General features: G+C 39.2%; 1 protein-coding gene across 5 annotated transcripts in view; it reads right to left on the reverse strand.

Annotated features, from left to right (window-relative positions):
* Positions 1 to 1599: 1599 nt before the first annotated feature.
* Positions 1600 to 12534, reverse strand: part of LOC126279017 (cohesin subunit SA-2-like) — a 359735-nt gene continuing 348800 nt past the window's right edge. For 2 of the 5 annotated variants that reach the window (XM_049979405.1, XM_049979404.1), the window contains one exon: positions 1688 to 2351. In XM_049979405.1, coding sequence (XP_049835362.1) covers positions 2336 to 2351 — 16 coding nt within the window. In that variant the 3' untranslated portion in view covers positions 1688 to 2335. Of the gene's footprint in view, positions 2352 to 12534 lie in introns of all 5 variants that reach the window. The other 3 variants (XM_049979403.1, XM_049979402.1, XM_049979406.1) reach the window with 2 other exon arrangements.

Raw genomic sequence — 12534 nt, forward strand, 5'->3', positions numbered from 1 at the left:
GAACTAGTTCCAAAAACAAAAAATAGTCTGTCCACTTATAAACAATGGAAGATCCAGGTTGGAATATCAAGAATATTATGAAAAGGACAGATTGCTGCTCATCATAACATACATATTAGCTTTTGGCCAAAGCCTTCTTCATAAAAGAGAAATGCGCGCACACACACACACACACACACACACACACACACACACACACACACCTCCGGCAACTCCAGCCAGACTGTAACAGAAACACAGTGAATGGGAGCAACAATACAGAGTGGGGTGGTGAGGGGGTTGGGTAGCAGGGTATGGTTGGGGGGAGAAGCATCGGGAGTCTGTGGGGGACACAGAGGAGGAGGGAAGAAATGGGGAGTGGAAAGGAGAGGAGCAGAGAAGGGGAAAAGACCAGTGGATGTACCAGCAGGGAGCAGCACACAATGAGGTTGAGAGAAGGTGAACTGTGAGGAGGGATATGATAGAGGGGGCAAAAAGAGTTAGTTGGAGGGTGTGTGACACTAGATTACTGCAAGTTGAGGCCACTTTTAAATGCGGTGTCACCAGTATGGAATACTGTCTCCTAAAGGTAAGTACTGGCCATACGTTCTCCAATGAAATAAAAGTCGTAGATGAAACTAATTAAAGAATTATAGCCTACCGTACAAAATCACAGTATTTTAATTAATTAGGATTTATTCATTAATTCAGTTCCTCATATATTAACCAAAAGTTGGCCCTACTAGAGTTCAGTTAACACCACAACTGCACTGAACTAGTAAAATTGAAATTTAGTCTGGTTTAATCACCACAATACTAAATACCAGTATGCAATTGGATAATATTCAGCGAAGCTCAATCCATATGACTTAAGCCTCTTTTAGTTCCCATCATCATCTTCCTATGCCCCTGCCTTCTCCTTTTGCCCTGATAGTAGTTCCTCGCATAACTCTTTTCAGTCCTGACACTGTACACACCTTTTTCTCATTTGTCTCTTCCTCACGCTTCACATCCTCAGCTTTTTTTTCCCCCCTCTACCAGTGAGTACAACCTGCCTACCTCTCCGCATCTTCCAACAATACCCCAGTCCTTCCTTATCTCCAAGTCTATCCCTCCTCGCCTTTTGGATACCTTTTTCCTCTCCTGTTTTATCTATCTGCTCAGACAACAGTTCATCAATGTTCAGTGATGCAGCAGCTCTGAGCAAGAGCATTGTATGGATAGTTGTATTTAGAGAAAAACAAGCAAAAGCTCAAAATATAGTACAATTAATAATCTCTAACTAGTGCCTATGTGACCACTCACCATTCATCTGCAGGTCAGTGGTTGCCAAACATCATTGTTTGTACATTAACTTTGCCATCAAATTTCTCATATTTGAAGCCCATGTTTAAATTCTGTAATGTATTAATAAACTGTTTTCAGTCCCTCAACAGTATAACTGTGATGTGAATTTTCAATATTGTCTAATTATAATTGAAGTGTGAATATGAATTGGAAGTTTGTAGACAATTAGTGTAAATTTGTGACACACAGATAGGTGAAAGATATTTGAAAAATCCTTCTTGCGTTTTTCTTTTGCTGCTTTTTTAGGAACATGTATAGGTAGCTTACAATTAATTACAAAACCATGAAGAACCATATATTTATACTTACATCAATGGAAAGTGTTTTTCACCAACTAGTAGCTATACTAGTAGCAAGTGCATTTTATAAACAAATAAAATACTATATTTATTCTGTATCATCAACAACAGATTACTTCCAATTAAATGTTTCATGAATTTTCTTAAAGTAATAATTTTTATCAACATGAATGGTATGAAGATTAATAATTAACAATAGTCAAATAAAATAATCAAGCAACTATATAACAAAAATTGTTAGTTACTCTTAAATGTTTAACAATAAGCTTACAAAAAAATCCCAGTAAAAATAATGGCAAATTAGACTTACAGATATATCTCTTATTTACTTTTCATGAGTTGTAGCGAGTTTTTTCTTTAGCATAACTACAAGGGAAATTTCATAAACTGCTACAATACATGAATCTTTTTACTATTGTTAACCAAAAAAATAAAAAATTTCTAGAAAACCCCATACAGCTCTGTTAATCAATTAAACCAACATTCGACACTAAGTTGAAAAAATTGCAACTCAAGGAATATTTTTTGTACACATGAAATTTGATAAACATCTTAACAATATTTGCCCATAAACTCTAAATTCTGACCTCCATCTCTTCAACAGAACAAGACTTTATTGGTAGTTTTTCTGAATGGATAGACAAATTCTGGTTTCTCTGCTGTTGTGAATATATAGTTATGGGTGGTTATGCTTTATTGCTGCAGGTTGATTACAGGAAGATGAGCCTGTGAAAGATAAACATAAAAGTTAACATCTATTAATATGAATATTGATCTCTAGCCTTCAAGCACTGTGAAAAAGCAAAACAAACATACAGACAGGCACACACACACACACACACACACACACACACACACACACACACAGACAGACACACACACACACACACACACACACACACACACACACACACACCTTAACAGTTACAATTTAATTCCAACTTAACATTTCATAAGTAATTTTTAAATGTCTACATTCTTTGTAAACACAACGATTAACACACGAGGAAGAACTGCTTGATGCACACGGACCAGCTCTGAAATCAGCCAGTCAGTTTCTCTTATGTCTCATGGGTGGCTGAAGAAGATGTGATTAACGTCCTGGAGCTCCCCTGTTTGTGTACGGCAATGGTACCAGGTGGTGTCTGTAAAGCTGTTGTCAGTGGCAGCCTTGGTTAAATTTCAACCTGGCAATGATCCTCACAAACTCACTCATTACTTAATGCCTGTACAATTGCATTTTGGAAACTACTTTTCAGTATATCACTGTGTCTTTAGTAGGTGCAGGTGGATTTGCTTGTACCCGGTACCCTTGTGCAGATCTTTGGACTCCTGTGTCCTGTTCCAGTCATTTTTGGTGATGTCTCTAACTACTGCAATGAGATCGTTTACTGGGATGCCTTGCTCTTGCATGTCAATCAACACTACATCCTTATCCAACTGGTCAGCTTTCTCATTACCAATAATGCCAGCAAGGCCCTTGATCCACCCTAAATATACCCCCTTACTGGTGTTGTGCATCACTGATACAGCTGCAGCTACTTCGTATCGTAAATAACAACTCCCTTTGTACTTTCCAATTGAGGATAGTGTTAGCACTGCAGAGAATGAGTCCATAAGTATTACAATATGGCTAGTTGTTATGATCACACTGTATTCTAGTACCTGTTCAGCAGCTACGACTTTAACCATGCCTCTTGCAGTAGGTAAAATAGTTCACTCTTTTTACTTTTAATGCCTACACAGTCTCCCAACAGAATCCTTGTATTTAGATGCACCTGGCCATTGTGCCAAATTTTACTGTTATTGATTACTGGGTTCTCATAGTAGTAAACATTAAGGTGTACTTCTAGTACCTGGTTGATACTTTGTATTTTGGCTCCAAAAAGGGAACTGTCCAATCTGAGATGTGTTGAAACCAGTCCTGAATTTTTTAATACAGGAAGAATACTCCGAAAGAAATACTACGTCAAAATTATAGCTGCTAAGACACACTGCAAATTTTTAATGTTGAAATTTCCCAAAATCCTAGTTCATCAGGCAGCTGGAGTTATGCACACCCCTGTCATAGCTGTAGCAGACAGTACATGTGCAACACAGTAGGTACATTTCCTTGATTGTCAGCACATCAGTAAACAGATAATACGGCACAACATGATTGTAATATGTAAACTCATTTAATGTTCATAATAATTAGCAGTTTCCTATCTGGTGTCGCCATGTGTTAACAATAGATATAAAACTGAATTCATTTTCTTTGTGATTTCTTGGCATATGCTTGCTAATAGCATCTGTCTTTGTGCAGGTTCCAGAAATTCACAGTAATGTAGAATACAGTTTGCAAAGACAAAATATGAAGAATTTGGTATGCAATCGAAATCACTTTCTCCTCCTGAAGACTCACAAATGTGTTATTTATTAGTCAATTTCTTGGACGTTCATTTCAATAATGTCAACATTTCATTTCATTAGAAATTGTGGTAACACTAGAACAAACAGGAAACAGCTTTGACACTTACCTGGGCTGTGGATCAGACAATGGTCACTGTGCTAATTAAACTCCAGGACAGAAACAGTGGAACTTCCAAGCTCAAAGAAAACACGTACAGTAATAGCTTTCAGTGACAAAGAAATGGCTGTACATTTTTTGGATTAACAAAGGAGGGAAATAATGCTTAAACTTAAGAATGTGCAAAGCCAGTTTTGTTTCATAAAATCTGACAATGAATAGTATAAATGGAAGAAAGATTTACACAAAGTATGAAACATGCACCAAAATGAAACTTGCAAAAGTGCAAAAGAAAAACTACTTGAAAGATTTAGAACTGCTTATGAGAATAAATGCTCTATTACCAATGGAGATATACGAGACTGGGCACTCTGAATTGCAAGTGAGATGAACATTATTGATTTCCAGACTCCTTCAACCAGGTTAAACAGAGGTAAAGGAAGTTGTAAAATTACGAAGTTTACCTCAAGTAAACATGGTGAGAAGATGTTGTTAATAATATTATAGAGAAATTCATAGCTGATGTAAAGATGAAGCTTCTTGTTATTCCATAAAAGCTGTGTATAAAGCCAATCAGTCAGGTTTCCTGGAAAATGAATTCCATCACTTTGAGTGGGGGGAAAAAAAAAATTCCTTGTGCAGTCAGTGAATGCTGCAGCACATCCACATGCAACGATGCTAGTATCAGTGGATTACTGTTTCTGAAAGTTTATCTCTGTTTTCAGGAATATGATGGCAAATTAGGGCCAAATATTTAAACAGAAAGGACTGTTTACCTACAAATGTTTTGTAATTGATGCACCAAAATCTGAAAAAATTGGAGAGAATAATCTTCATTGTTACATCCTAAATGTCCTCTTAACATTTGGCGAGAATAATTCAATCCTTTTGTTGGACTGGATATAATGACACATTTGTCTTTACTGTTAATATAATTCGGATTTCACCTAGGATAATAGTGTGATTCAGCCTCTTGCTAAAAAAAAAAATTTCAACATTGGAAAGCATTTTTCAGATAATTTCTGACAGCTGTTTGTCATTTTAAGTCTATCTGAAGAAAAGTATTCTTAAACTTGTCATTCCTACATTGTCAATCTGTCACACCACATTTTATGAATTTCATCAAGTACGGCTTACTACACGGTAAAATATGCAAAATAACAGCTACGATCATTTCCCATTCCAGTTCTGTCTCAATACATATAGTAATAACTGTGAAATGTCTGAATGCATTATTTTTTCTTTTATCAGGTGTGCCTGGTGTATGGAAAATGTCTGTTTTTATCATCCAACGGACACTTCACATTTTTGTGACAACTATTGGGAATAAACAAAGAAATGTTTCTTGCTTAGTAAAATATATACAATATGCAATCAAAAGTATCTGGACACTCCCAAAAACATATTTTTTTTCATATTAGGTGCATTGTGCTACCATGTACAGCCAGGTACTCCATATTTGTGACCTCAGTAGTCATTAGACATCGTGAGAGAGCAGAATGGGGTGCTCCGTGGAACTCACAGACTTTTGAACGTGTTAAGGTGATTGGGTGTCACTTGGGTGATATGTCTACACACGAGATTTCTGCACTCCTAAACATCCCTAGGTCTACTGTTTTCAATGTGACAGTATGGTGGAAATGTAAAGTGTACAGGCCGACCTTGTCTGTTGACTGACAGAGACTGCCGACAGTTGAAGAGGGTCGTAATGTGTAATAGGCAGATATCTAACCAGATCATCACATAGGAATTCCAAACTGCATCAGGATCCACTGCATGTACTATGACAGTTAGGCAGGTGGTGAGAAAACTTGGATTTCACGGTCGAGTGGCTGCTCATAAGCCACACATCATGCCAGTAAATGCCAAATGATGCATTGCTTGGTGTAAGGAGTGTAAACATTGGATGATTAAACAGTGGAAATATGTTGTGTAGAGTGACCAATCACGGTACACAATGTGGCGATCCGATGGTATGGTGTGGGTGTGGCAAATTCCCGATGAACGTCATCTGCCACCGTGTGTATAATTTAGTTTAGTTTAGTAATGTCATGTTCCATAGATCACTTTCACGATTATGATGTAAATAAAATAGAAAGAAACTTCCATATGGGAAAAATATATTAAAAACAAAGATTCTAAGACTTACCAAGTGGGAAAACGCCGGCAGACAGGCACAAGAACAAAACACACAAACAGAATTACTAGCTTTCGCAACCGATGGTTGCTTCTTCAGGAAGGAGAGGGAAAGACGAAAGGAAGTGGGTTTTAAGGGAGAGGGTAAGGAGTCAAGGAGTCATTCCAATCCCGGGAGCGGAAAGACTTCCCTAAGGGGGAAAAAAAAAGACAGGTGTACACTCGCACTCGCACACGCAAGCACGCACACACACACACACACACACACACACACACACACACACACACACACAAGCAGACAGTGCTCCACTGCAGCGAGGCTCTGGACGTGCGGGATATTTGTGTATAGGGAAGTGGCATCAATGGTTACAAGGTTGGTTTCCGGGGGTAACAGACTGGGTACAGATTCCAGGCGTTCGAGAAAGTGGTTGGTGTCTTTGATGAAGGATGGGAGACTGCATGTAATGGGTTGAAGGTGTTGATCTATGTAGGCAGAGAGACGTTCTACGGGGGCTTGGTAACCAGCTACAATGGGACGGCCAGGATGTTTGGGTTTGTGAATTTTAGGAAGTAGGTAGAAGGTAGGAGTGCGAGGTGTCGGTGGGGTCAGGAGTTTGATGGAGTCAGGTGAAAGGTTTGGTAGGGGCCCTAAGGTTCTGAGGATTCCTTGAAGCTCCGCCTAGACATCAGGAATGGGATTACCTTGGCAAACTTTGTATGTAGAGTTGTCTGAAAGCTGACGCAGTCCCTCAGCCACATACTCCCGACGATCAAGTACCACGGTCGTGTAACCCTTGTCAGCCGGAAGAATGATGATGGATCGGTCAGCTTTCAGATCACGGATAGCCTGGGCTTCGGCTGTGGTGATGTTGGGAGTAGGATTAAGGTTTTTCAAGAAAGATTGAGAGGCAAGGCTGGAAGTGAGAAATTCCTGGAAGGTTTGGAGAGGGTGATTTTAAGGAAGAGGAGGTGGGTCCTGCTGTGATTGAGGACGGAACTGTTCCAGGCAGGGTTCAATTTGGATAGCGTCATGGGGAGTTGGATCATTAGGAGTGGGATCAGGATTATTTTTCTTCGTGGCAAAGTGATATTTCGAGCAGAGACTACGAGTGTAGGACAGTAAATCTTTGACAAGGGCAGTTTGGTTGAACCTGGGTGGGGCTGAAGGTGAGGCCTTTGGATAGGACAGAGGTTTTGGATTGGGAGAGAGGTTTGGAGGAAAGGTTAGCTACTGAATTGGGGTGTTGTGGTTCCAGATTGTGTTGACTAGAATTTTGAGGTGTTGGGGGGAGTGGAGCTGGAAGTGGGAGATTGAGTAGACGGGAGAGACTGGGTCTGTGTGCAATGAGAGGAGGTTGAGGTTTGTTGGAAAGGTTGTGGAGGGTGAGTGAGTTGCCTTTGCGGAGGTAGGAAACCAGGAGATTGGGTAGTTTTTTGAGGTGGAGTGTGGCATGCTGTTCTAATTTGCGGTTGGCCTGTAGGAGGATGCTATGAACAGCCGGTGTGGATGTGGGAGAGGAAAGATTGAGGACTTTGATTTGGGATAGGAGTTGACGGGTGTGTTCATTGGCCGAGTCGATGTACAGGTGAAGGATTAGGCGGGTGAGGGCTATGGATTGTGCTGTTTGAAACTGGTATAAGGACTGATGGAAAGAAGGATTGCAGCCAGAGATGGGAACTTCCCATGTGGAAGTTTCTTTCTATTTTATTTACATCAGCATTAATTTGAACCCTACAATTACGTTTGTTATTGTCTCTGTTGCATTTCGAAATCTTCTCTATCATCTTACTTTCTCTTTTTGTTTGTACAAGTAGTTTCAGTTTGTATTTATCTTCCCTTTTTCCGTAATCTACCATACATTTTATCCTGCCTAATTATACTCAATAATACGTAATTTACTTCCAAACCATAACCTAAAAATTTTTAACGCTTTCAACATAACCGCTGCTATAAAATTCACTGTTCCAAGTTTACAAACATTTCGTGTAAACTCGTGAATACTATTTCACAGCTTCGGTTCCTTTCACCCATTAAACAACCATCTCAGCTATTTCCAACAACTTTCGTTTCATTTCCATTCCCGTTTTTCCCACATAACCAATCATTTTTTAGCAGCTTCCCACAGGTTTAAACATTATTATTACTTCATCAAACAATTGTTAGCCTCATTCTCATAACCTGCCAGTACACAACCAGTCCTTTTTTGTTTTTTTTTTTCGAAACTTTTTTCGAGAATTTTTTTTGGAAATTTTCCTGAATTTCCCCATCCTTTAACGTGTTTTGGAGACAACACAACTACCTAACCTTTGCACCCATTGTTGTTCACCAACCTAAGTTCAGCACAGGATCAACATAGCTCGTGTGTGTGTGTGTGTGTGTGTGTGTGTGAGAGTAGTGCTAATATTAATATTACTGAAATTTTTAGTACTACACATGAAACTACATTTAGAGGAGAATAGGAGTTGTCCAAAAGAAACGATTTTAAGCTAGATTTAAAACTTGATCTGCTACCTGCCAGACACTTTATGTTGTTGGGCAAATGGTCAAAGAGTTTTGTTGCTGAATATTGTACTCCCTTTTGAGTAACTGACAACTTCAATAACGGATAGTAAAGATTATTTCACCCTCTAGTGTTGTACGTATGAACATCACTGTTCTATGCGAATTGAGATGGATTGTTTATAATGAATTTCACTAGTGAATATATGTACTCTGATGGTGCAGGTAAAACATGAACAATGGGCTACCTTTCCCAAAGAAACCTTCCAGCACCTGATTGAACATATACCTGTGAGAGCGGAAATTGTCATCAAGGCTAAGGGTGGGCCAACATCATATTGAATTCCAGCACTGCTGAAGGAGGGCGCCACGAACTTGTAAGTCATTTTCAGCCAGGTGTCCAGATACTTTTAATCACATGTTGTATTATTTAAAAATTAATCTAACTCACAGTGCTGTAGGAACTGTTATAAATTATTTAGTGTCAACAAATTAAAGTCCTGATTGATGAAAATTGTCTGTAACGTAACACTGTACACCACCTTGCTTTTCTTTCCACTGCTGGTCACTTCTGAAATAATTACATGTGCAACGATTTAGATGTCAATATGAACTACACGTTATTCAAAAAAATTAATGAGGTGAGACTTTTTTGTATGGTTTAAGTGCTTAAAATTCACATGTATGTACTATGGACTTAGTGCTATGTATTTTTGTCACTGCTATGTCAGATTATTCACTGTTATAAGCAGTTCTGCCTGTGGCAAAAGTGAGTAACGTTAACAGTTTTTTTAAAAATTCTTTCAGTGCACCTTATCAGCTAAAATTCTGACCTGTGTTTCCTTCAGTGTACTCTACCTGTGTGAAAAATCTCAGGGTAGGTTTTGACATGTAGGGTTGGATCATTCCCTTGTACATACGGTAGCAGTCACATTCTTTGAATGATATTCTAGTACTTGCTGAGTGTTTAAAATGCCTCCACAAGTGGATGTGTTAATTTATGGATTTGGTAATGGTCAGTGTACCATCACACCATCAGGTCATAAACTTTACTTGCAAACACATTCCCCAAGTATTGTAAGTATTTCAGAATAAATTTTCTGCTGAACTGATATCTACATACTGATGAGAGTGTTTCCACTGTTTCAACTAATTGTGTGTTCATTGCGGAGGATCCAAGAGCTCCCATGCATAGTTGCAGTTCTTTGTATTGACATCTGTTAAGTGTCTGCAGTAGCTGCCTGGAGGCTGTGCCACAAGGCATGCAGACATAATATGGGTGAAGGCTCAGCATTATGTGAAACAAGATCTGTAACCCAAGGGTTTCCATCATAGCACAAAGTATACTCGGAGCATTTTCACACTTAGGTCTGACATGGACTACATGGTGGAATCATAAAAGTTTACTGTCTATATGAAGGCCCAGGTATCCGACACATCTTTTATACAGAATTTGGAATCAACCTAGTCATTACGATACGTCGGAGGTCATTCGTTTAAATGAGAAACAAGTGCCAGCCGTATGCTGGTTGTCCTTGGTCCGATACTGCCTTGGTTCAAAAACATTATTAATCTCCTGTCCTGAAACAGGGACAGAAGACCACAGACAAAACTTTGTGGTATCTGCAAGTTTCTCAGTTTCTGAGCAACAACAGGTAATAAGACTTCTCCATACAAATGACTTTTGTCTGTATAAAATGCCATTAAGTATTTATGCATGGAATAACACAACTGGATGTCCACTATTAGGTGTGATGACATGTCTGTCGTGTCCTGTCCATGGCAGAAACTTAGTTAAAAATTGGCTACCAGTAGAAAATGCTCTATGTACCATTCCAAAAGCCATTTAACCAAATGTTCCAACATTTTATGCGTATTGTTTTCATATCTGCATTCTTAATGCAATCCTTTTACACAGTTTTTAAGAAGCATTGTAACATATGAAACTTCCTGGCAGATTAAAACTGTGTGCCCAACCGAGACTCGAACTCGGGACCTTTGCCTTTCGCGGGCAAGTGCTTTTGGAAACATCCCCCAGGCTGTGGCTAAGCCATGTCTCCACAGTATCCTTTCTTTCAGGAGTGCTAGTTCTGCATGTTTCGCAGAAGAGCTTCTGTAAAGTTTGGAAGGTAGGAGACGGATACTGGCAGAAGTAAAGCTGTGAGTACCGGGCGTGAGTCGTGCTTCGGTAGCTCAGTTGGTAGAGCACTTGCCCGCGAAAGGCAAAGGTCCTGAGTTCGAGTCTCGGTCGGGCACACAGTTTTAATCTGCCAGGAAGTTTCATATCAGAGCACACTCCGCTGCAGAGTGAAAATCTCATTATTGTAACATATGTTTGCCCTGTGAAGGCAAGAACTTGATTATGGGATAGCAGATATTATCCAGTCCAGGTGTTGTGCTTTTGGATGATTTGATTGCTATTTCTAGTTCAAGAAAGGTGAAAGATTGCTTAAGTTAGCCATCACCATTTTCAACTTGGTCAGTTTCAATCACCTTCTCTACCGTTGGATGGACTATCCTGAACAATATTTCCTCTGTCCCTAAGTGGTTAGTAAGTGTGAGGAGGTGTGCATCCATAGCATTATGAAATTACCAAATTTGTTCCCAGATTGTCGTTACTGGGGTTTGATGATTTAACTTCTTACAGTATTCTATCCACTTACATATTCTATTTTCCTTAGGCTTCCTTTTCTTCCATGCCAGGGGTAGCCAACATTTCAGCTTGCGACCCATGCCCAGGCCCGAGTGCCAAAGGGCTCAGCCTCGCTTCACATTTCCACCACTGCCATGCCACGCTGTCTAAGCACTTGGAGCTGTAAGAAGGGGGGAACAGTGAATATGCCCCATTTAAATGGCAATGCAGTCACTCTGCAAGTGACTTGCTTTTATATTTCACATTTCTCAATAACATAAATGACAAACAAAACAAGTTTTCAGCATTAATTAGTTATTTTTGGTGTGCTGAAGACATAATATAATTTTTATCTGGTACTAAATATTGGTATATGCACAGACGCAGACAATTTCACAAAGTTTCGCACTTAAGCTGCCACCTAATTGTGACTTACTTAGTTTCACAATCGAAAAATCATCTTTCACGGAAATATGTCGATTGAAATAATGTAGCACTCTTGCAACCTCATTATGGAGACTTGGAAAATCTACCCGAGGAAAGCAATGTAGATGTCATGGAGAGTTTTAACATAAAAAGAATTGTCACTGATTCTGGAATAACGTTGCAAGACAGTAACGACAATCTGGGAACAAATTTGGTAATTTCATAATGCTATGGATGCACACCTCCTCACACTTACTAACCACTTAGTGACAGAGGAAATATTGTTCAGGATAGTCCATCCAATGGTAGAGAAGGTGATTGAAACTGACCAAGTTGAAAATGGTGATAGCTAACTTAAGCAATCTTTCATGTGTGCACCCACAGGGTGCTTTCAACTGAAATGGCAAATGGTCTCAAAAATGGCTCAAAGAGAGATGTAAGACTGACAATGTCCTCAAAACCTTTACAACTCTCTCCTTTTAATTCTTGATAGGCCATAAACCTCACACTTTCTTTAGCATCAGCTTATGGAACTGGACTGTCTTTGTACGAATGTGTCCCTTCAACAACACAATTTTCTTTTTATATACACTCCTATCATATCAGAAATAGGTTTCTCACCTTGCAGTGTCTTAATGTGGGCAGTGCGCAGGCAAGTCCATGTAAAATGTGAAGTCTGAAATCCATTCCTGATGTTCTAATTTTT

Source organism: Schistocerca gregaria, chromosome 6 (assembly GCF_023897955.1).
Source record: "Schistocerca gregaria isolate iqSchGreg1 chromosome 6, iqSchGreg1.2, whole genome shotgun sequence".
NCBI classification, from domain to species: domain Eukaryota; kingdom Metazoa; phylum Arthropoda; class Insecta; order Orthoptera; family Acrididae; genus Schistocerca; species Schistocerca gregaria.